Source organism: Aulonocara stuartgranti, assembly GCF_965226115.1.
Source record: "Aulonocara stuartgranti genome assembly, chromosome: 4".
NCBI lineage: Eukaryota > Metazoa > Chordata > Actinopteri > Cichliformes > Cichlidae > Aulonocara > Aulonocara stuartgranti.
Window position 1 is genome coordinate 2705642 of NC_138942.1, and position 25850 is coordinate 2731491.

At 42.5% G+C, this 25850-nt stretch overlaps 1 protein-coding gene across 2 annotated transcripts in view; it reads left to right on the forward strand.

Moving 5' to 3' along the window:
- Positions 1 to 22572, forward strand: part of gsg1l (gsg1-like) — a 38316-nt gene extending 15744 nt beyond the window's left edge. The window contains exons 2-5 of one of the 2 annotated variants that reach the window (XM_082530667.1): positions 688 to 735; positions 15020 to 15172; positions 18122 to 18233; positions 21060 to 22572. In XM_082530667.1, the coding sequence (XP_082386793.1) occupies positions 688 to 735; positions 15020 to 15172; positions 18122 to 18233; positions 21060 to 21420 (674 nt within the window). In that variant the 3' untranslated portion in view covers positions 21421 to 22572. The remainder of the gene's footprint in view (positions 1 to 687; positions 736 to 15019; positions 15173 to 18121; positions 18234 to 21059) is intronic. The other variant, XM_082530668.1, reaches the window with a different exon arrangement.
- The last annotated feature ends 3278 nt before the right edge of the window (positions 22573 to 25850 follow it).

Below are 25850 nucleotides of genomic sequence, written 5' to 3' on the forward strand. Positions count from 1 at the left end.
TATTTGAATTTGTTTGATGATCTGAAACTGTGACAAACATACATTCGAAAAACCCCATGACATAACACAACAATGGAGGACATCTAGGCGATGTTTTGTCAGACTGCCGGAGAGATCGGGTGTCTTGGCGACACCTTGGTGTCCCCTTAGAAATGGTGGAGGAGGTGACTGTGGAGATGGGTGGATGTCTCTGCCCTCGTGACCATGACTCAGATTTTTGTCAGAGAATGGATCAACAGATCGTTCTAATCATTTAACTGAGTTCTCTGCTTTGGGATTTTCATCCTGACTCCAGCTCTGTGCTGTAAACATCTTTTGTTTAATGCGATGGAACAAAAGCAAATGAATGTGACTAATACAGCTTTTAAAACAACTTAATAATGCCTGGCAGTGTGCAGCAGTGTGCAGAGGATCATCTTGAGTCACTGTGTCTTTATTTGTGAGCCTGACGTGGTTTCAGTTCGTATCAGTCCGCCACACTAACGTTCATTTTATCCTTTTCTCTCCCCCCTATGCATTCATTTCCATCCTTGTCTCCTGCCCACTAATCGCCTCATCCTCTGCACCTGCTCCCCCCCCCCCCCCCCTTTATTCCCAACTCGATTCACCTTGTTTCCTCCACCTCTTCTTCCCTCTTTACATCTACACCTCCCTCTCTCCTTCCTCTCCCTTTCTCTCTCCTCTCAGGTGAGAAGTGTCGGAGCTTCATTGATTTGGCCCCGGCATCGGAGAGAGGTGAGTGATGATGGTCATTAGGCAGCTTCGCCACTCCCTGCCGCTCCCCACCTGTTCACTGGGCCAAGGGGAAAAAACCAAACACACACACACACACACACACACACACACACACACACACACACACACACACACACACACACACACACACACACACACACACACACACACACTTACTTTTGTTTTTGGACTCTTTCACTGTTTCAGAGGGTTTTCACCTGTGGTGCACTAAGAAAAATGTGAATTCTGGACTCTCAGAGTTTTTTATTACCTCTCACCTCCTGGACGACTGTAGTGCTGTGCCCTTGTGTGTTATGAGTTCACATCTAAAATGACAATAACAAGCGTGTTTGTGTGGGACACGTCACCAACGCTGCATGGTCATTTTGACATATCAAACTTGAAATAAACTCACAGTGGAGGTTACAGGTTTGGTGTTTACCTTGTGATTTTAATCTGAAGGAGACTTTTCCAACTCTCTCTGGAGATAAAAGCTGAAGTTTCTTTCTTCTTCCTGCATATACTCTTTATTCCCTTTTTATATCACTGAAACTGTTAAACTTCTTTTAACTACTAAGTAGTAAGTAAGTAAAATTTATTTAGTAGTTAGTTAGTAGTTAGTATTTATTTATTGTCATTGTCAAGAACAATGAAATTGCGTTTGGGGCTTCAATACAACCCAAAAAAAAAAAAAAAAAAAAAAAGAAGAAGAAGAAAATAATAAATACCCCTTAAAACCCAAGTGTACATATTTAACCCAGTGTGACTCCAATGCAATAAGACAATCCTTAACAATAACATGAGAACATAACAAGTAGTGTTCGTAGAAATTCAGACAAAGACCTGAGAAACATGACAAAGTACAACAATGCAACCCATTCAATATTATTGTACTGTGAGATATGATATCAGATATGATAGTTATCTATTTAAGAAAGGGGGGGGCAGGAGGGGGAAGAGAATAAAGATATGATGCACCAATGCAGACCAGTTCATTGCTATTAAGAAGTTGGATATGGTTATTGTCCGTGAGAGGGGGGCAGAGAGTTCAGGAGCCTCACAGCCTGTGGATACAGGCTGTTGGCCAGTCTGGATGTTCTGGCCTGTATAGACCTGTACCTTCTCCCTGAGGGCAGCAGATGGAAAAGGTGGCGCGCAGGGTGATGTTGGTCCCGCAGGATACTGTGCACCCTCCTCAGACAGCGAGTGGGGAAGATATTACTGATCTCTGGCAGACTTGTTCCAATAATTCTGCCAGCTTCTTTCACCACCCGCTGGAGTGCTTGCTGATCGGCCTTGGTGCAGCTGGGGAACCACACTAGAAATCCATACGTCAGAACGCTGCTGATGGCACAGTTGTAGAAGTTCAACATCAGAGATCTGGGAATGTGTGCGCTCCGCAGTCTCCTCAGGTAGTAGAGGCGCTGTTGGGCCTTCCGTACAACTGAGGTGATATGGTTGCCCCAGGACAGGTCCTCGGTCACAGTTACCCCCAAGAATTTAAAACTGCTCACCCTCTCCACCGCCTCACTGCCAATGAAGAGAGGCAGATGGTTGTTATGACCCCTCTTCCGGAAATCTACAATGATCTCCTTGGTCTTTTTGGTGTTTAAGACCAAGTTATTGTCGTGGCACCATGACTCTAGTTGTTGCACCTCTGTCCTATAGTTTGTCTCATCATTGTTGGATATAAGTCCGAGCACTGTAGTGTCATCTGCAAACTTAACAATGAGATTGGACGCGCAGGAGGAAATACAGTCATGGGTGAAGAGAGTGTATAGCAGAGGGCTCAGAACACACCCCTGAGGGGCACCGGTGTTGACCACAAGGGTGGAAGAGGTGTTCTTACCCACTCTGACACTCTGTCTACGGTTAGTGAGGAAGTCCACAATCCAGTTGCACAGAGAGGAGTTAAGTCCCAGTTGGTGGAGTTTGGGACGGAGTTTGTATGGCCGGATGGTATTAAAAGCCGAGCTGTAGTCTACAAAGAGGAGCCGTGCATAGGTGTTCCTGTGTTCCAAGTGCTTCAGTAATGTGTGCAGCACTGTGGCGATCGCATCCTCAGTTGACCGGTTCTCCCTGTATGCAAACTGGTACGAGTCCAGGGATGGTGGAAAAGCAGCTCTGATGTGTTTAATGACCAGTCTCTCCAGGCATTTGGCGGGAATGGGGGTGAGTGCCACAGGTCTGAAATCGTTCAGACATGTGACTTTTGACTGTTTTGGGATGGGAACGATGGTTGCTGCTTTGAAACAGGATGGTACCAGTGAACAGGACAACGAGGTGTTATATATAGAGGTGAAGACGTCCGCCAGGTCCGCAGCACAGTCTTTTAGCACCCGGCCCAGCACTCCATCCGGCCCGGCCGCCTTCCTGGTGTTAATGCTCCGGAACACACGCCTCAGCTCATGAGTGCTCAGGACTGGAGCAGGATCGGTTGAGGGGAGAGGGGACAGGACAGGGTCTGTGTTCTCCCTGTCAAAACGGGCATAAAAGAGATTTAGATCCTCAGCCAGAGTAGAACTGTCGGCTGAGGGTGATGGTGTTCTTCTTTTGTAGTCCGTGATAGCCCTGATGCCCTCCCAGACCTGCCTTGGGTTTGTGTTGTTCTCAAACCTGGCCTCGATACGCCTCCTGTGCTGCTGCTTGGCAGTCTTGATGCCTCTTCTCAGGTTGGCCCTGGCAGCACTGTATGCCTCCTGGTCCCCGGATTTGAAAGCGTTGTTCCTCGTTCGAATAAGTTGTTGAACTCCGTGTGTCATCCAGGGTGGATTATTAGGGAACACACGGAATCGTTTCCAAGTTGTTACATTGTCCACACAGAAACAGATGTAGTCCAAGACAGTGGAGGTGTAACTGTCCAATGCGACACGATTGTCAGTGTCCTGCACCTTGAATACATCCCAGTCTGTGCAGTGGAAACAGTCCTGAAGCATCGGAATAGCATCCTGCAGCCATGTTCTCACGGTTTTGGTTGTAATCCCAGTGCTCTTGATCTTTTGTGTGTATATTGGGTGTAGCAGAAGGGAGAGATGGTCTGACAGACCCAGGTGGGGATAAGCCTGGGCTCTGTACGCATTCGCCATGTTGGTGTACACCTGGTCCAACGTTCTATCTCCTCTGGTAGCACACTTCACATTACGGTGGAAATTGTGAAGTACAGATTTCAGGTCCGCGTGGTTAAAATCCCCAGCCGCAATAAAGACACTGTCCGGGTGTGCTACCAGGCTGTTATTGATGCTGCTGCTCAATTGTGCTAACGCTAGCTTAGCATTAGCATCTGGTGGAATGTAAACAGCGCAGATGTAAACGGCAGAAAATTCCAGAGGGAGATAGAATGGACGGCACTTTAACACCAACAGTTCTACCTCTGTACTGCACAGTTTTTCCGTTACCGTGACGTTCGTGCACCAAAGGTTGTTAATATAGATGCACAGCCCCCCGCCAGTCTTCTTACCCGAGTCCGCAGACCTGTCGGCTCGATAGGCGGTGCGGCCTGCTAGATCGATAGCCGCATCGGGAATGGCGCTGTCCAGCCAGGTTTCAGTGAAAATCATGCACGAACAGTTATTAAAAGTCCGTCGAGTGGCGATCTGCAGTCGTATTTCATCCAGTTTGTAACGGATTGAACGGGCGTTGGAGAGGAATATGATCGGGAGTGGGGGTTTAAACGGACCAGTCTTTAGCCGTGCCCACAGGCCTCCCCGCCTGCCTCTCTTCTGCCTCCGCTCGCAACGTCTCCTCCTGCGGCTTGCTGTTGCGGGTAGCCCCGGGGGTTGCTTAACGATCTCCGGGGGGATGAGATACTCGGATGTTAGTTGAAGATCTCCACGGCTTAGTTGTATTGAAGTAACCCCAGACTGTGTGAAATAATACACAGTACCACCAAAAGTACAAAAGTGTAGGAGCTCCGGGCCGCTGCGTCTGTGCGCGCCGCCATCTTGCCAATAGAATTATATAGCATATTTCACAGATAAAAATCACAAAGTGCTTCAGAATAAATTCAGAAATACAAATAAAATAATATAAAACAGTGAAAAAAAATGTTTGCATAAAAATGTCTTCAGCTGCTTTTTAAAGGAGTCGATGGAGTCTAGACCGCGTAACGACAACAGCAGGGAGTCCCACAGCCTGAAAAGCCCGATCCCCACGTGTTTTAAACCTAGTACCAGTAGCCTCTGACCTGACGACCTAAGTGCTCGGGATGAAGCATGAGGTTTCAGCAGGTCAGAGATATACTGGGGAGCTTCACCGTGCAGAGCTCTAAAAGTTACAATTAAAATTTTAAAATGACCCCTAAAATTTACAGGCAACCAATGAAGAGAAGCCAAAACTGGAGCAATGTGTGACCTCTTGTTTGTGCCAGTTAAAAGTCTTGCCGCTGTAACCCAGTGCTCAGGTATTCCAAAGCTGTCTGGGTAGAGGTGCACAAGTTGTGTGGAGCATCTCATCTAAGACAACCTTATGCCTCGCTATGGAACAATATTGCTGTACGGATTGGGCGGAAAACTGTGTTCTGGAAGGAATGGCTTGTCAAAGGCATACGCAGGATAAGTGATCTTTACTCAGGGGGAGTGTTTATGTCATTTGCTGAAATAACCCGAAAATACGGTTTGATAAGAGAAAATAATTTTTGGAAATATTTACAAATAAGGGATTGTGTTACCAAAGGAAAATTTGCTCAAAGCTCGAATATGGTGGTGGAGTTTTTAGAATTGTCCAGTACAGCACATAGGGCGGCTGTTTTCTACAAACTGTTTAACAATCCAAAAAAAGAGATATGTGAAAACTTGAGGATTATATGGCAGAGGGATCTGGGTTGTGCAATTTCTAAAGAAGACTGGCGCAGAATTTTGTCATTCTCTGATAAGTATATAAGGGAGGCCAGGGGTAAATTTACTCAGTATAAATTAATACACAGGTGGTACTTCACTCCATCCAAACTTTATAGAATGGGAATTAGTCCCAGTAATGTATGCTGGAAATGTAGTTCAGATCCAGGGACATTTATACATGCTATTTGGGAATGTGGGAAAGTTTATCCCTTTTGGCAAAAAGTGTTGGACAAAATAGGAAGGTGGATTGGTTTGATGATACCCCTGTCACCAAGACTGTGCTTATTAGGGGATCGGTCGGTGTTACCTGGGGTTTCAAAATATGACTTTGTGGTTATAAAGGTGGGGGTGATCGCAGCGGCTCGAGTTATTCTGAGTGTATGGAAGGAACCATCTCCTCCAGAATATAATAGGTGGAAAGAAACTATGCTGAAAATGGTGTCGTATGAAAAACTCTTGGCTAGGATTAATGATGATAGGGAGGGTTTTGACAAATCGTGGGGACGTGTTTTTGGCTGAGATGGTTGGAACTTATTTGGTCAGGGCAATTATCTTTAGTTATGTTGTACGCTTGCTGCACTGTTTGTTTGTGTAGGCACTCAGTAAGGGAATGACTTAAAGATTTGAGTTAACTGTCCTTTTTTTTTTTTTTGTTTTTATTTTTTTACGGGTGTACTGTTAGTTAACAGGTATTGAAAATGGACCCGAAGTATAAAGGTGGATTAGCTATGGGATTGAAAGCTGTCTTTTCTTTTCTTTATTGTTTTTTTTTTTTCCCTTCCTGTTGTTGTTTTGTTGGTTGTTTTGTTTGTTTTTTCGTGTTGTGAAATGTTAAAAACAAATAAAGACGTCGATTACAAAAAAAAAAGTCTTGCCGCTGCATTCTGTACAGACTGAAGGCGATCCAGAGCTGATTTGTTGAGACAAGTAAAAAGACCATTACAATAATCCAAACGAGAAGAGATAAAAGCATGAATCATCTCAAGTTCTGCCTTTGACACACGTCTGAGTTTAGAAATGTTTCTTAGATGATAAAAACAGTTCCGGACAAGTTGTTTAGTGTTTCTCAAGAGACATTGAACTGTCAAATATACGTTTCTGAGACGCGACTGAAATGAAGGGTCTAAAAAAACTGAAGTGCTGCTTATTTTCTGAGAGCATGTGATCAGGTGCAATAATCAAGGTTTCTGTTTTATCTGCATTTAACTGGAGGAAACTGTCATTTAACCACTGTTTGATCTCAGACAGACAATTATTTAAAGACGACAATTTATAAAACTCAGAAGCTTTGAAAGAACAGTATAACTGAATGTCATCAGCATAGAGATGATAAGAAATATGTAACGTCTGATAATTTGGCCTAGAGGGAGGATATACAGCAAAAAGAGAATCGGACCTAAAACGGATCCTTGAGGTGCCCCAGAAGGCAGACAACACATTATTCATACAGACAGTAAAGGATCTCTCAGATAGATACGACATAAACCATTTAAAACAACACCAGTGATCCCAAACGAGTCCTTCAGCCTATTTATCAGGATGCTGTGATCAACAGTATCAAAAGCAGAGCTGAGATCCAACAGAACCAGAACGCTGTACTCTCCTGACTCTGCTGCCATCAGAGACACTTTAAGCAAAGCGGTTTCAGTGGAGTGTAATTTGCAGAACCCGGACTGGAAAATACCTGTAACTGCTTGGAAGAGATGGGTCCAAATTAGGTTTCTTTAACATTAGTTCAACAATAGCTTGTTTAAAATAGCTGGAAACTGAGCCAGTATAAAGAGAAGTATTAATTATTTCCAGAATGCAGGAGCCAATAGAGTTAAACACACTAACCAAGAAGTACATCAAGGTGGCTTGAAGTCAGTTTCATCTGACCAAGCAGACACTGATGTCTTGTAAGGTAACAGGAGTAAAAGAGGAGCAAGTATCAGAGGTAAGCACGTGTGATACTGAGAGGATGATGGAGAAATATTCGACCTGACGGCAGCGACCTTATTAACAAAATAGTTTAAAAAGTCATTACAATCAGATTTAGTATAGACTGGTACATGAGGAATATCAGGAGAGACAATGTTCTTAATCGTATCAAACAATACTCTGGGATTTTTCTTTTTTTAAGCTATTAGATTAGCAAAATATTCATTTCTGCCATTTTTTTATCCTGTCGTTAAGTGAGAAAATTGATTCCTTGAGATGTACCCTATGGACCTCAAGCTTGGAAGCCTTCCATAAATGTTCTAACGGCCATCTCCTGCTTCCAATTATCTCTGTCAGGTCAGCGGACAAAACTCAGTGTCTCAGTATTCCTGCTCACTTGACTGTCTTTGTGGTATCTTCCATCGTATCCATCTGGAATCATGGTGATCTGCAACTTTCACTGTTAAGCTGCAAAACCCAGGTTAACTTCTACTTTACTGCTTCCTTCACATCCATCAGGAAATAAAACTCACTGCAGGAAAGTGAAATTCCTTTGAAGCCGATCAAAATGTGGGACATCGGCTGAATACATCAGACAAGGAGGCTGAATAAAAATGTCCCACATAAACTGTGACATCTGCTCGGCCAGACTGTAGAGCTGCAACTGCCTTTCCAAAGCTCGTTCTACAGGAAGTATGCGGAGAGTTGGGACATGCTACCTTAAATAAGGTCACGTGGACTAACCTTTGACCCCTTTCTGTAATTACAACTGGTGCTGAAGTTTGTGGTACCATGCAGGTAAGATTGATGCAATCTTCCAAAAGTAACATAGCTGCATTTTTGTTTTGCTTTTTAAACTGCATTTACCACAAACCCCTCTGTCTAATTATAAAAACAACTCAAAGCACTTTAAAACTTGTGATTAGAAGATTCCAGTCATTACCGCCGTCATTGCAGAGGAAAGAGTGTGTATTTATTTATATGTTCAGTTTACCAAACGTAGCAGGAGATGACAGTTAAATATATAGACTGTATATAAAGGTTGGACTTTAGTCCTTGGATACTTTTAAACTTCATCTTTCACGTTTTCCCCGAACAATTTAATATTTTTCTGTTTTTAAAATACCGAAGTTCTGTATTTGGACCAGAGGGTGGCTAATGTTAGCTGTCGTGAGTAGCGTGTCAGATCCTTGGACGTATGGGTGCAGCAAATAGACACAGATACCTGCTACCTGGTGCTAATCAACATCCAGTCAAATTCATGAAATTTTACTCACTATAACTGGAGCTCAGACTCCTTGGACAGCCTGTTAGTCACCTCACAGCGGCCATATTATTGGACAGATGATGTCATTAAAAATGCTCCAAAAGGCTCCAACAGCACAAACACGGTCCAGAGGTCCAGTTCAGGGTCTTGCCAAGAGGCCGCACCCCTAAAAAAGGAAAGAAATTTAAGAAATGAACTAAAGTGACTAAAACAGTTTTTGCAGATTTACTGCTGGAGCCTCTAGTGGACATTAAAGGAACTGCAGTATTTGGTAGATCAAAATAAAAGTTATGTCTCTTTTCTCCAAATATTTAGACAAGAGCTTCTAAATAACTGTCAAACTGCAGCCATGATGCGATACCAAGAGGCTTCTAGAGGCACTTTAGTTAAACCAGCAATACCAGCACCATTACAGCACTGATTAGTTAGAAACTGGGACCAGTGTAAGACCAGTTCCCACCACCGAAAAATGCAATGAGAAGTTTGCTGTCACAGCTGGAATTGAAATATAATGGAGCACATCTGTAGATAGTGTATATATCTAAGGAAAGTCATAGTTGATCTATGAGTTGAAGAAAGAAATGGGAAAATGAGGAAAATAGTGGAATACATCTCTAAACTGGGTCTTCGGATTTTAAGATTCTGAGATTCATTCGAAGCATCCTGAGGCCGTCATCGTTATTATATTGACAAAGGAGGGGGAAGAGGCAAAGTGACACTTATTAATTGATATGAAACAGGCTGAGTCTTTTCCTGTGTGGTGTCACTGGTGATTTATGGAAGTTATTGGAGCCTGTCGCCTAACAAAGGTGAGGATGTGGCCGTATGTTCACATCAAAATTTTAGACAGATTTTAAGCAACGTTTCCAAAGTTTGCTTTTGCCGACTGTAACCTGACCAGAACATGAAAGGCTTACCTCATGAGAAGGTCCTCTTGTATAACGTTAAACTCTTTTTAAACCCAAATGAAGTGCAGAATATATTAAGAAGAGGATGCTGAATAATGAGGGAATATTGCAGCTCATCAAGATTCATCCTAACTGCAGATAAGAGCAGATTATTTCATGTTGTTTATATCCTGCAGCGAATGAAAGGAATATTTGAGCATCCAGAAGAAAGGGAATATTTTGGTGCATGTGGGGCGTTGCCTCTAATTCTCTGCTTCATGCAGAGCAGGTAGTTAATAATGAAAGTTCTGCGATGGTTTCATCTGTTAATGCCATCTGGAAGAGCAGGAGTGATGCATGGAGCAGAGGTGGATGATATGATGTATTGAGCGGGGTGACCTTGCTTCCCACACAAGGATACGATATGTTAATCTGCCTTCCTTTGGGCCCGACATGCCTGCTGCTGGGTTTTATAACACGCAGCTGCTCCTCAGTCAGATCCAAGTCTGCTCTTAATGAAAAGTGAAACAAAAAAAACAACTCTTAATTTGATTAGACGGAAAGAGTCAGCGAGAGCGAATCGAAGCCAGGATTCAAGTCCCGCCCACTCCAGCAGAACCAGACCCACTTGAGAGATGACATGACAAACGCCATTTATTTTTCTTTACATCTGTGTGTGTCATTAAGATCAAACATACAGATGATGCGCGAACATGTAGCTGGCTATCAGTGGTGACTGCATGGGTGCTCTAAACTAATATAAACTCTTTGGAACAGGGAATTATGAAAACTGGGACTGGGACTCAGACGTGCGTACCATAGGAAAAGATTACAGCAGGGGTGTCAAACATGAGGCTCGGGGTCCAGAATCAACCCAGCAAAGACTCCAGTTCAGCCTCACTGGACATCGAAAGGAATAAGCTTTGGACTCTAACTGTATTTTTATGCTACACAAAAGTTATTCGATTATAGATTAAAATGTTTTTTTCTATCTGCTATAGAAATGTTTTATATTAAAATATCTGAAGGATCAAATGTGTAGCTAAACTTCTTTAAACTGACACTTAACATCAAAGTGTGCTGCATCTGATCCACGATGTAAGATGAGTCTGACATCCTGGAGTTTAAAGAGGTTCAGCTGTTGGGCCACTTCTGTTTATTTTCATATGCAAACAGACTTTTAACTTTTCATGAGACCCTTCGTTGTCTGCTCTCATCTTATTTGCCAAGTTACATTTGTCAGAAAGGTGTGGGTAGTTATCGTCTTTGGTCCCAAGACTTATTTTGTGCGAACGTTTGCACTAAATTCCAAAAAAAAATGTAAATTTGCAGCCTTAGCTGCTGCATCTTTTTGCGTCTCTCAGCTTTCAGTTTTGTAACTAATAACTGAAAAGCTGGTGGGTTGAGATCAGGAAGCTAACTGGGCCATCAAATCTCATTTCGTTTCCTTGGGAAAGTCTTGAGTTGCTTTTGCTTTGGGTAATTATCTGCACTGTGAGGCTCTGCCTGATCAGCTTTGGCTGAATCTGAACAGGAAGTTGAGCTCTGCTGCTTCTATCAGCAGTCGGTGATCAATAGGCACCAGTGACCCGGTGCCATTGGCAGCCACACAGTCCAGTGCCATAACACTACCTCCGCCATATGATGTGCTCTGCTTCAGATGATGTTCTCCGTTCTCTTCTTGTTCCATCATTCTGCTATAATTTCATCATAATTTCTTCATCTTTCCAAAGATTTCTTTCATTTTTCCAGAACTCTGCCGACTCTTTAGATGTTTTCTGACTTGCCTGATCTTGAGTCTAATCCATGGTTTGCATGTTGTTGTAAAAGTTTTTTCTTTTCAGTATGAGCTGACTAATGCATTTTATTTTTATTTTTAAGAATTAACCAGTTTGTTGAGTGTGTCACATCTAAAGGTTTTCCTGCATCTTTGAGAGACTTAGTTTTGTTCTTTCAGCTTACTAATGGCCTTGTTTTCTTCCACTGATATCTCTTTGGACGTTGGATTCAGGGTTCCGGTGAACACTTGAAGCCAGCTCCAGATCTTTAATCTGCTTAATTTGTCATGGAATAATGAGGGACTTGGTCTCGCTTGGCAGAGAAACTGCTTGGCTATTGTCCAATTACTTTTGGTCCTCTAAAAATGGGGACTTGTTTATAAAAACGGCTACAATGCCCGAACAGGTAGTGGAGCACTTTGGGTAAATGTCTTGAATGAAAGCTGAAAGTCTGCACTGAGGCAAAATAGGGAAAAAATGTCATTTTCCAAAACCTGGATACATTTAATAAATGAACCTGATTTTTCAACTGTCTTAAATATTAGCCAAATTAGAGGTAATATGATTAGATAACTGGTCAGAAACTCAGTCACTGGTCAGTCTCCACCAATGGCAGAAACAGATATTTTTACACCCTTGTACAAAAGGTCATTAAATGTTTACATTAAATGTTTGGTCATTACTGATAATTTTACCGTTCGTGGAAACTCGATGCTTGAAATAAAGGGCATGGCCTTAATGGCTGACAGCTGGATGGTGAAGCGGGTGGTTATAGTTGTAGCTGGTCCTGGTACTGTGCTCACAGGCCATCCAAAAGTCTCCAGTTTCTAGGAATTTCAGGAATTAATTTGGAAGTTACTGAGCAGGCCTGTCTGTCTGTGTCCTGCTCCCATACAGTCTATGGATAACTAAGCTAGTTAGTGTTGGCCGAACACTTAGCACTCCACCCTCTCATCCAAATTTGGACACTTTCAACTCCTAAAATGTGATAAAACTGAAACCCAGTTTGATCCCAGGAGAAGACACAAATCCCTTTGGAACACTCAAACCTACCTGCTGGGGTGACAGCAGGTAAAACCATCTTATCGAGTATCAGGTTAAACTGTTACAGCAGCATTAATTCATCAGAATTTGCATTTGATGACATGAAAATGTTTTTTAAAACTCTAAAACCCAAAAAATGAAATGTATTAACCCAAGAAACTGTTGACTTCACACACCACTGACAAGCTCAGGAAAACACACACACTCGCGCGCACAGAGTAATTAAAGGTGTAATTATATCATTTACATGAGACTTGGTCTGATGAGCTGCTTCCTTCCTGTTATCAGGAAGTGTTGGTTTAGTCCTTCACAGCACATTTTATTTTCTGCCTTCAGTCTAATGAAGTCTGCTCAGTCTACTGGTGCATATTCAATAAGACAGAAACAGGGGAGAAAATTGTTTTTGGTCAATATTGTTGCACTCTGAATTCCCCCGCAGGCGGTTATACCTCTGGAATTTGTTTGTATCGACTGTGTGGAAATTACAGCGGCGGCTAATAAGAAATCAGAGAGCGTGGAGTCAAATTCGTGCGACCTGCGGGGTCACGCCGGTTACAGGGTTTCGAGTCAGAGCAGCGTCTCTTGTCATCTTTCATCTCTCGCTGGGAGTTTGATGTGATTAAATAAGCGGATTGATGCAGGACGAGCTCGGAAGCATCTGAATAAAATCTGCTCGTGTGGCTGATGAGAGAGAAAGTTTCCGAGCTGCTTCTTTGTGTCAGCGTTGGGCTGTCGCTGCACATGTGCTTCATTTTCCTCCTCTCAGCACTTACACTTCACATTGGGAGAAACTCACATGAGTAGAAGACACTTTGTGCGCTGAACTGATAACTGACACAGGGCACGCTGGCCTTGCTCGTACTGGGAGATATTCATCCTGTTCGCATTTCCGGGGTGTCAGATTCTGCTGAGCCGTCAAACCTGCTCGTATCTCCACAAGCACAAGGCGTCCTTCGGCATCTGTGCCCAACGAGTCTCGCAGCACCAGCTCGTGACATATAAAGCACCGGTGCATTTAGGTTCAATTTATTCTTTATATATTTTATTATATTTTCAGGTAATAACATCTTTAGATGCTTAATAAAGCTGGCTAGATTCTGGTTTCCGCTTCAATAGCAGATGTCATATGAGTCAGTCAGGTGCTCTTTTAGTTTGACCATCAGGTATTTTTATTCATGCGTTCATGCATCCCTCCACCTTTTCCACCTGTCTGTCTACCCTAGCCATCCATCCATCCTTTACCAATTATCAGGTCCCCATTGCAGCAGAGACGTCCTGGGTCTGTCCCAGGACCTCCTCCCAGGAACACTTGACCTAGGAGGCATCCAGGAGGCACTTTAGTCAGATGCCCACGCCACCTCCTTCCTTTTGATGTGGATTGATTTAGTCTGAGATCATTCCACATGACTGAGCTCCACCTTATCTGTGTCACTGCTCGTGTGAACTGTGATGTCAGTGCACCCGATAACTGTTGTTTACTTCTAAACAACAAAACAAACAAACTAAATTTGTTGTGCTGGAATGCGAACAGGTTTCTCCTGCTTATCTGACAGCAGTCTAAGCAGAGACACACAGACTCTTCCTCTTTATCTCCATGGTGCCAATATTCAAATGATCTGTATTGGCTAAAGTGGATGGAAGTGTCGTTCCCTGACTTTAAAGCAGTGCTACCACATGAAATACACAGTCTGGCTTCTCCTTTGCAGTTGTTTGAAGTTAAAGATGCTCGTTAAGATTCATTAAGGAGTCGGAAATGATTTTTAGACCGTTTGGAAGAAATATGTCCACGTGGAGACGATGACATGGATGAAAGGTTAGCATCCTGATGCAGAGGAAACAGTAGTTGGTTGCCACCTTGCCTAGAGAAAAGAGCAAAGACAAAATTAGTGATCAATATTCCCAGTTTGGGGGTTTTGAAGCGCCGCACCAAAACTCACTGACATTCAAATTGAAAATTCAGCCTGGAGGTTGTAATTTTACCTCCTCTTCATCCTCAGCAGAGCAGAGCGGAGAGGAGCAGATAATCCTGTTTAATTCTGTGTCGTGAGGAGCTTTTTGCCTTTTTAGAAATAATACGTGTGGAGAAAAAGAAGCGTGGTAGTGAGAGCGGACCCCAAGGGCAGCTTCTGCTACAGGATGACATCTCTTCTGTGCTTTAAAAATGTCATACGGTACAGCGGGGTTGTAACAGCTGTTCATCATCCTTTATAATGTCTCTCTGAGCTCTGCAGGGTTTTTTTCCCTGTCTATGACCAGAGGGCTCAAACACCTTCCTGTCCTCCTCTGGGATGATGAGAAACAAATAACCTCACCTTGTTTTGAGCTCTAAGTGCATTGTCCTCACTACAGAGGAGAGATGTGTCATTATCTGAGAATTCATCAAAGTTTCATCACAGGTTTGTGGCTTATTGGACAGCAGATGAATGAATGGCTGAAGGTGGAACAAATGGGAGACAAAGTTTCTCTCCAGCGTTTTGAGCCCTCGTAGCTTCAGAAGTCCGGGACGCATCTATGTGAGGTCTGTCTGACTGAGCGGTCTGTTGGTGTCTGTAGGCGTGCTGTGGTTGTCCGTGGTGTCCGAGGTGCTCTACATCCTGCTGCTGGTGGTCGGCTTCAGCCTCATGTGTCTCGAGCTTTTCCACTCCAGCAACGTCATCGACGGACTCAAACTCAACGCCTTCGCCGCCGTTTTCACCGTGCTGTCCGGTAAGATGCAAGTTTCCTTTCCTATTCTTCTTCTTGCGTTTCTTCTTCTTCTTCTGCTTCTTCTTCTGCTTCTTCCTCCTCCGTTCTAATTCTTCTTCTGCTTCCTCTTCCTGCTTTTTCTCTTTTCCCTCATCTAACTCTTTAGTTTTTTGTCTCTTAGTCCCTCTCCTCATTTTTTCTCTTTTTTTATTCTTCACTTCTTCTTCTCTGTTGATTTTCCTGGCAAAAGATAATTCGTGTCCAGTGAAATTTGGCATCAGGAACATCCTTTAAACACCACTGGGCATCATTTACATATATTCTGAGTATTGCTGTGAGAATCAGCAGCAGAGCGGACAGAGCCTGAGGCAGATTTGTGAGGTCGTCCAGGGTCAGAGGTTATCCCATGGCAGCCTCGGATGTGGCGGTGCCAGGGATTTTTTCCCCAATTTACGTTAAACCTCTTACACAAGAAGCTGGCGATGCGTCCGTCACTCTGCTCCTCTCAGAGGACAGCGGCACATTTTACAGCATTTATGCAGCAAACCTCTGAAGCACGCTCCCTTAATCACTTCATATCACAAGTGACACTTCTGCTCTGAATTATGTAAAAACCTCATGCTCATTCTCCACCAGGGAAAGGTAATTGACATTTTGAAAACTATTACACAGCAGAGATAAAAATCCAGGCCTTCCCTCTGCTCACGTACTCCAAAAACCAGGCGTAGCCAGCGAGGGCCGGATCTGTCTGTGGAGCTGTCAATCACACATCATTAGCTCTGATCATTTACAAAAGACACTTGATGATTTGTTCAGTTTGACCTAAAATAAGCAACAGAGGTCACAGAGAAAAGAAGCCAGGGTCATTTTGCCTCAGACTTTTTACAGCCACAGAGGTCGCCCCCTGGTGGGCACTAAATGGAATGCAGGTTTAAAGCACTTTTACATCGGCTTCACTTTTCAGACCTGCAGCTACATCTAAGGAGACCAACGTGTATACTCCACACCTGAGCCCTGCATTCTCAGGAGCCCAAAACAAACTTCTGCAAAGAGCCCCCACCCCACTGTGAGCCACATAAACTATTTATCACTGCCACAAATTAAGTTTCCCTAAAATGTTTTCCACTTCTTCGTGCTAAATGCAATACATAATCTCACCAGCAAGTTGTGGCTCTACCCAAAGGCCTACTCGCTGTCTGAGAGCACCCAGGTGGCGTCCTGATTGGATGCCACCTATAGCGGTTGGCCTGAACCCAGCCACCTGATGAGGGCTCCCGCCTGTTTTACCAGGCTCCGCCTTTCCCCTCCCACCCAGCCAACCTTCTTCTTCAACCTTCTTCGTATACAAGGGCCAGCCAATCAGAGGAAGCTGAAAATTTAAACTGTGACTCGTGCAAATCTGCTCCAGTGGAGTTCAGGAATACAAATATGGAGTATTAAAAGTGAAGACATCAACAAACAGCTTTGATTTACTAATAAATAAATAAAAAGTAATGGTGGGTGTCTTAAAGCTGATGAATATGGAGCATAAACCCCCCCCCCCCCCCCCCCCCCCCCACACACACACACACGTGATTGTGATGTATAACGCCTTTGTTAATGTCACATCGACTCGTTTGCGCCGCGGCGTTTTGACTTTGTTGTAATTCTGCTGACTGATTGTGTCGCTCTCTGTAATTGATTGGATGTTTCCGAGCGCGCCCATTGATTCAATTGATTCTGTATAATGACTAATTATGATCATTACATGTGTTCTGATTCATTACTGTTGGGCTGCAGTGATTTACTGTTGTTTTTGCTTTGTGGTAATTATGGTGGCAGACTGTCTCGTGCTGAGGGTTTCTGTTGTTATGTAAGAGCAAGAAAACACACTAATGTGTCTCCAAGCCGTCCTCACAGGGTTTGAACTGACCTGGGACTAAAGAGGACTCATTAAAACAGGAATATTTAATGTGTTAAAGACATTTTGTCTAATGGTGATGCTTAAATGTGTTTATGCGTCCAGAAAAGTTTTTAAAAACTCAATTAGCCCCCCCAGAAAAAGCCTTAGAATAAATCATGCTGTTACTTGATTTACTGATGGATAAATGTGAAGCGCCTGTCTGACCCTCATTTCGTCATTTATAAAGTTCCTGAACATTAAAGTCAAACACTGGACATTAGATTGTTATTTTCTGTCCTTAACAAGAGCACTTTTATGATCATTTAGTCCCCAGTATGGAAGGACGGAGACGGCACTTATGTCACAGGTTTATTATCAGCTTAGAATAAAGTCTGTAGTGTTCATTTGTCTGACTCTGTGGGCAGTGATGCAGCTGACACACAGTCGTTCTCCTGCTCCTGATCCTGTAAAGCTTTAGACACATAACACACTGATCAGTGATCAATCATTGGTCGTGTTGTAATCAATCACAGGGATGGAAAAATGTCTGTCACAGCTGAACCTCAGAGATGAGTATCTGAGTGAAGATGAGGCTGAAATGACTTTGAGACTCTAAAACTGAACTAAAATGTACCTACTGATTGTAATCAGATTACATTTAATGTTGAAATGTGTTTACAGACTGAGATTCAGTCATTAAAAATTAAGGTCTCCACATTTCACCGAAATCAGTCTCAGCGGCTTCACAGAACCAGATCCGCCTGAACGCATTCTTCCTGCTCAAAGGGAGTTTTTCCTCCCCACTGTCACCAAGAGCCTGCTCAGAGGGGGTTGTTACAGCACATGCAGATCGGTTTCATATTATATTTAAGCAACAGTATCAGGCTGCTACCATGGCTGCACAGGGGCACTGACTGTGCTGTACGGTGTGTAAATTTGGCTCCAATATTATGTTTTGATCGGTAAAAAGCCCTTTTTAATGGTTTCCATAATGAATTTGTGTGCGTGTGTGTGCGTGTGTGTGCGTGTGTGTGCGTGTGTGTGCGTGTGTGTGCGTGCGTGTGTGTGTGTGTGTGTGTGCGCTGCAGGTCTTCTGGGTATGGTGGCCCACATGATGTACACCCAGGTGTTCCAGATCACAGTCAGTCTGGGTCCTGAAGACTGGAGGCCTCACAGCTGGGACTATGGATGGTCCTTCTGGTCAGTCCACAGCCCCCCACACACATTAACCCCTAACTAGCGTCACCCCAACATTAAACCTGTGTCCATAATAACGTTTAATGACTGTCTGTCAAAGATGTTAAAGTTCTTCATGTTATGGCTGCCAAATATTTGATATGAAGAATGGAATGTGTCTGACAGGCCACAGAGTCCATATTTATGTAAGAATTCAACAAAATGACACATAGATGTTCACAGACAGACGCATCACGTCTCCAAATACCTCGTTGTAATGACTGTTGGTGGAGGTGTGCAGCAGCCTGTCAGCAGGTGGTCTGCAGGTACGCAGGGAGCTGCTGTTAATAATTGTCTTTGCTCTCTGCTGAAAGCTGAGCTGCAGCTGCTGAGTTCCAACAAAGTCCTTTTTTGAACAGAGAGAAGAAGCGACTGTGCCTTTTATAAAGAGGTGCATAAGTGATACAGATGAGCAGAAATAAAGAAGCACAAACATGGATTTCATCCAAACACGAGTAAAGCAGGACAGAAGGAGGGAAACACCTGGAACGAGAACACCTGCTCCTGTTAATAGAAAGATTTTCAGTGTTAGTCATTTAAGCGAAAGCCTCCATTTACCACCACGAGGGAGCCATTCAGGATCGTTAAAGTGGAAAGGAGGATTAACCTCTGCTGGAACAGAAGGCCAAAACGCTCCTTCAGGATGAATGAAACGATGATGGACGCTTGATGTGCACTCAAACTTTCTGCTTAAAGCTCCACTGAAAGCAATAACCTTAATTTGATTTTAGCACGAGCAGTGTTATAGAAATAAGAGAAAACGCTTAATATGAAGACGGGAAAAAAACACAAACAAAGCAGCTCTTCATCTGCTGGCAGGAGGTCGCTGGCAGGTTTTCTAGCTCTGTGCTTTTAGAACAGTTTGTGCTGAAGACACAGAAAAGGCCGAGTGTTTTTTCACGGGGAAACAACCTCTGTGTCACGTTCAGACAAACTCATCAGGACTGAGCGTAACCCCTGTTACGCCTCTACTGTGAGGATCTTCTTTATGCTTTGCAGTAAGAGGAGTCTGTTTCATTTATGTTGTTAAAGACATTATAGTCCAAATTATTTTGGATATTTTTTAATAACCCCACCACATCTACCTCTGGTTCTTTGGTTTTCATTTGAATCATATTTAAAGACAAAGAAAAATCCCCTGAGAAAAGGCAGCGGAGCTTGTGGAGGTACGGTGTGTGGCTGACGGAGCAGACATGCTCAGGAGGGATTTGGTGAGAAACAAAACTCAGGGAGGCAGTAAAAACTGCAGTTCCTCTAGTGCCCAGCAGGGGCTTTAGGAGCAAGTCCCCATAGACTCCCATGTTAAAATGTCCAACTACAGCGAAACAAACATGTTTACAGTCTGATTTAAAACAAAAAAACAAACACAGACACACACACAAAACAAAAACAAAATTGTTGAGGCTTAAAGTTGGGGGCGTGGCCTTTTTGACTGACAGGTGCTAGCTGGATGTAAAGCGATGTCCTTTTAAAACGCTTAAAAATAAACGTCTGGTGCTTGGTGTGAAAATTCAATTTAGTTTCAGTTAGTTTCTACAGAGGTTTCAAATTCATTTTTATTAGTTCAGTGTTAGTTTTAGTCTTTTTAATGATTACTGTGTTTGGAGGACATATGCCAAATATTCATTTTATACTTAATAAACATATCAAAGATTTGTCAGACTGTAATATTAAATGTTAACGAACTAAAACGTTGACTATAATAAGCTTGTAGCTCCAACAGTAATCGGGTGTAAAACTGAAATGTAATCAGTAAACAAAAGAAATAAAGAAGCGGTGTCATCGACTGAGGGTAATTTATATGTTTTACGTTGCGGTGACTTGTTATATGCTTCACTGCGGTGCTATACGTGAAGATTTATTGCTGTAATTTCATATTGTTTATTTGGTTTTGCCTTTAAACAGTTTCTCTGCTTCCTCTGAGGAACAGTAATGGTTCAGTTATAAACATAATCCTACAAAAGAGAAGGAAAAGTGATTGAGTTTATAGTGTATTATCCAAATTACATCACACTATGGATTCCTGTTGTCCCAAGATAAAAAGTGATGGATTTTATGCGTCATTTTGTTTTATCTCGTGGTTTTCTTGCTCAGCGTGTTTAAAGACCTCTGCCTGTTTTTTTTTGTGCTGTAGAGCATTTATTTCCCACACTGTTTGCTCAACATTAGGCTCTCCAGAGTCACCACACACTCTGAGGTAGCTGAGCATCGATCATCGTCCTGCTAACATTTGAAGGAATGAAGATGAAAAACTCAGAATTACATTTCGCGGTCGATTTGGGAACACATCGGTGTTCCCCAGCAGACCTGGAGGCTGGGGGACTGAGCTTTGATGAACAAACGATGCCCTTATTTGTTTGTGCTGAATCGAAAGATTATTTTATTTTAAATAGGAGCAAAAAAATCTATAAGTGTGCAAGTTCTCAGTCATTCGGTTCATGGTAGTTTGTGTTGGTAGAAGGTGAAGATGTTTCACCTCTCATCCAAGACGGTTCTTTAGACACAAAAGGTCAAGGGTTCCTATCGACTCCTAGTGGGCGTTGTTTCTGTCTATGTGGTCCAGATGATGGTTGGCCCACTCCTGACTATGCGAGTCGTCACATAACCCACGGTTTGAAAAGGGGTGTGGGTAGTTACCGTCACTGGAGGTTAAGGGTAAAACCACAGGCCCAATCTATGTGACCTACATAAGTCCCGTTGCCTTCTTCTTTCAAGCTTTCAAAATTCTAATTACATTGTTCCAAAGATATATTTCATACTTATTGATTTCTTCTCTCTTATTCCACTCAGCATGGCGTGGGGATCCTTCACCTGCTGCATGGCCGCCTCCGTCACCACCCTCAACTCCTACACCAAGACTGTGATCGAGTTCAGACACAAGCGGAAGCTCTTCGAGCAGGGCCTGCGTGAGGAGCAGAACTACCTGGACCAGGAAGCTTTCCACTACTTCCGGGACCGTTCACTCCAGTCCATCTCCAGCACCGTGGAGGTCTACCCCAGCCACAGCGGCACCAGAGCCGGGCTTGTTGTCGGGGGGCCCGGTGCGGGCCCCGGTCCAGGTCCCGGACCGGGACGCGGGAAGATGAGAGCGGGGTCTGCCTCAATAGACTTGGGGGAGAACACGGACTCACTGGGGGAGGAGCAGTGCTGAGTCACACATTGGAATGAGGGGATTGACTGGGTTGGGGGCGTGGCTACACGATGAGGTGAACTGCACCTTCACATGTGGACCCGGCCGCTAGTTTGTCCACTGTAACTGAAAGCAGAGGCAGAACTTATTTTCTGTTTTAAGAGGACAACTAAAAGGCAGATTAAACATGGATTACAAAAAGAAAATACAAATGTTCTCGCTGTGTGTGAAGTGAAAGTCAGTGTAAAGTGTGAGAAATAGACTGTGGGTGAAAGTAGGCGTTCTCCTGCTTATTTTGAGGTGCTGTGTGTAGTATTTTAACATCAATACATCGTCACAGTTTTGAAAAATGGTGAAAGCCTTTGCTGAATAGCGACCCTTGTAGCAAGAAGCGGAAATTACTGTGGCCCTGAAGTCCAAAACACAGAAGTATTTCAGAAAATACAAGAATGTTTTCATTAAGGTTTCTTCTTTGTTACCAGCAAACACCCTTGAACATCCTTCTTGGACTTTCTGGCAAACACAATTATGTGTCCGCCAACTGTTTAATATTATCCATGTAAAATAAAATAAAATAAAAAATATATATTTATTTATTTATTTATTAAATAAAAGATTCTTGGGAGGAATTAAAGAATTACATTAAAATTATAATAATTAAAAAAACATCATGAATAATTTATTAATCATTTATATCAAATTAATTAAGAATCAAATGTAATTGTGTTTAAAACTAGATTTCTGATCCTGAAGGAGATGGTCAAACATGACTGTTCGTGGAACTTTTTTTTTTTAAAAATCCAAGAAAAATGAATATTATCAAACTGTTGCTATGAAATGTATGAACAGCTGCATACCCTGTTATTGGACTATACACAGTATAAACGTTATTTGTGGTTTGTTCAGCAGTAACGATAATTTATTCACAGTTAATTTTTGTGTGTGTGTATGTGTGTGTTTTGCACCTCAGGGCCACCGTAGAGGAACATCAATATCTAATTTAGCTAACATTAGCCACATATGCTACTTGTCATATCAGACCGAGTTGTACTGCTGACGTGCTCGAGCATGTTTGTCCCCCGAGTCCACTTCGATGGAGTGCGATCGCTTTGCAGTTGGGATGGTCGTGATTTTTAAATATTCAAATAGTCATTAAAATATTTTAAAAAACGCAAATATGTTACACAACTTTCTTGTCTTAAAATTGTTTTCAACAGACACAACTGATGCAGTTTTAGAATAATTACTACTCATTATTTGTTACATTTTTTTAAAAATGTAACAAATATGTTACTTAATTACTGATTTCTTATCACTTTCTTTGTTGTGGGTGCTGGGCTGTGAACACACTTTACACCACAGGCAGTATAAAGATGAACGTAGTTACTGTGACACCACCTGTTGGTTTTTGAAGACAGAGAGGAGGTATTCCTAATACAGAAGCCCCGCCCACCTGTTGTTCAAATCTTCTTTTTTTGGTTTAAAAGTTTGTTTCAGATCTATGATGGGCGGGGCTGAGTCATGCAAAGCTGCTGTAGTAGGGTCCAATGAGCAGAAACAGCCACGCTAAATATGCAAAACATAATATTTTGAGTTCACTCCTTCCTGCGTTAACAGATGATAAATCATTAAACTACATCATCCCAGCCACATTTATTTGGCCCAGTAGTGAACAAGCCTGCAGTAGACATGCTATTAGATTAACACACTGGCTTTGTAGCTCATGTGAACTCTCGATTTTCCAGGTCAAATCAGTCCCTGGAGAATCTCCCGGGCAAGCAAGACTGCCAACCGATCAAGCATGCTCCAAGACATGCTTCTTTGTGAGCCTCGGTATCTCTTATCTGATGTAGTCTGCAGAAAGATGAGGCGAAGTTTAGCGAGAGAGAAACACAGAAACTGTGGGAAATCAAGAAAAGCTGGCCTCAGGACAGGAAGCAACAGAGATTATGATTATTTTTGGCCTGAGTCAGATTAAAATGAAATACCACACGTTGCACTTTTACAGGTCGTGTTCAGGCCACATCCTGTTGCTGATGCTGAATGTGGGGCTGGTGTTTAAACTAAAATCTTGAGCGCTGAGGGTTCAGTCCAGTCTTCTCTTTCATTTCTTTGCCTCCATCAACCACCAGCTTCCAGGACTGACAAAAGAAGCCACTGAAGAAGACCTGCAGTTTCTTGAGTCAGTGTTTGCAGATACATATGTTAAAATCTCCAACTTTACTGCAGTAATGCACATGTAACCCAGGCTTTAGGCTGATAAATTAGTCCTCCACCATCTGATCCAAATGCGGCAACTTCTGGTCCCCAAAACAGTCCACGAGTTGCCGACATTCACCTTTTTTCGATACACATGATTTAAAAAAAAAAAGGTGCTTTATTTTACTTGTGTGAATGAATGCACTCTATTATTTTTACTAATTACATTTATTTTTCCAAAGAAATTCTCAGTTGAATGTTAACATGTTAAATTTCACTAGGAAACACTTTATGGATAAAGATCTACTGGGTAAAAGAAGCAAGGAAACACGATGAAAACACCTCGGTACACATAAAACTGTAATATTGGAAAATTGTGCATAAAATATCAAAGGTAACAATGTTTCTTCTGCAGAATAATGTCCATAAATTAAAGGTAGAGTGTTGATAAAACAGCTGGATAAACATTTTAGATTCAGTCATTTGCACGGATGCTAATCCGAGACTGCATCCGCTCAACTTGCCTGTTTTATAGACATGGTGAGCGCTACCGTCCTTCATCATCATCACAGCTTTCCTAACTAATGAATGTATCAAAGGAGTTATTAACAACTTTTAAAACTCCATCTTCCCTACATCACAAAAGTTAGCCAAGGTGGTTAGCAAGAAGCTCGTTTACCTGCTAATGCTAGCTGTGTGTCTATACAGCACGATCTGATATCGTCGTGTTGGTGTTGTTCCCAGATCAACATAGTAAATGTTGTTCCAGGATCAACATTGCAAGTGACCAATCAGAATGTTGTGATGTCATACTTTTGCGACTTCGGGAAAAACCGCCGTAAAACAAAAAACTGTAGTTAAGCTGCGAGAAAGCTCCTCTGTCCGCCGATCAATGGACCCTCACCCTAACCCTAACCGTAACCCTTTAATAAACGGTAAGCAGAACTGATATTGTCCTTGCAACATTGGAATTTCATAAATGCACACATGGCTTGGCGCGCCAAATAATAACGTCACAACAATGTGATTGGTCACTTGCAATGTTGAACCTGGAACAACATTTTCATGATGATCTGGGAACAACACCAACACGACGATATCAGATCATCCATACATACAAAGTGCAGGTGGTTACTGATCTCAGAGCAGAGCAGCCAGAGGCAGTTTGCTCTCCCATCAGTTTACAGTAAAAACCAGCAATGTGCAAACCACAAAAAGCTGCTGGAGACCAGTCCAATCACCACTGAGACAGATCAGTTGGTGGAACTACTCAGTGCAATCACCAAGCAGCCGTGATTTTTCAGAGTTCAAAGTAAGTTAGCGTCCTATTTTTAATAAGTGTAACTGACCCATAATACACATACCATACATAAAAAGTGCTGATAAAGGCTGTGGAGACCTTACCTGTTTCCTTCAACGTGTGTCTGACTGGGAGGTTAATAATCTCTCTCTCTCTGGGACTCCATTTATCCTGATTTAACCCGCTCAGCTAATCCTCCCTCTCTGCATGTCTGCCGGCCATCACGCTCCACAGAGTCCATTCATCACATCAGATGTTATGGATCAAAGCGAGTCTAATCAACACGTCTGTAAGATGTGGGCAGGAGAGAAATCCATAAATGCAGGTCGGCGTGGCGGAACAAATCAAAACAGTTCAGGTAATAATGCTAATTAGTTTTTAAAATTGGAACTCGGGATTTCATGCACTCGGATTAGTAAATTTGCCCTCATATTATTTAATTTTCTCCCTTGAATGAATCATTAGAGTGCACATGAACAGTCTGTGTAAAGAGATATTAAAAGACTTATAACAGCTGAAGGTCTAAAAAACAGATTTTAATGTCAGTCAGTGAATTAAACAATGGAGATAAAATTCATTGATTTAAAACAAATTCAATATAAATGATACATTGTACTTAATATTTAATTAAAAGATGATATAAATATTTAAGTAAATACATTCAATGCTAATGTTTTTTTTTAACAGACACCGGTGTACAGAGGACTCACGACCTTCCACAAACCGACCGTTTTCAGTCAGGCAGCTTTAGACGTTCTGTTTGGATTACGTTGGCCCCAAAATCTCAGCCAAAACAATCCTCGCTGTTTCCAATCCATGCGCTTACATAACACACACACTGGGCATCTTCAGGCAGCGCTACACTGTTAGTGACTGTTCTCGTCTGTTCAGGTGACTAACAGATTATTTGTTTTTTTCTCAGTTTTCTTATCTTGGTTGAGTCATTTCATCA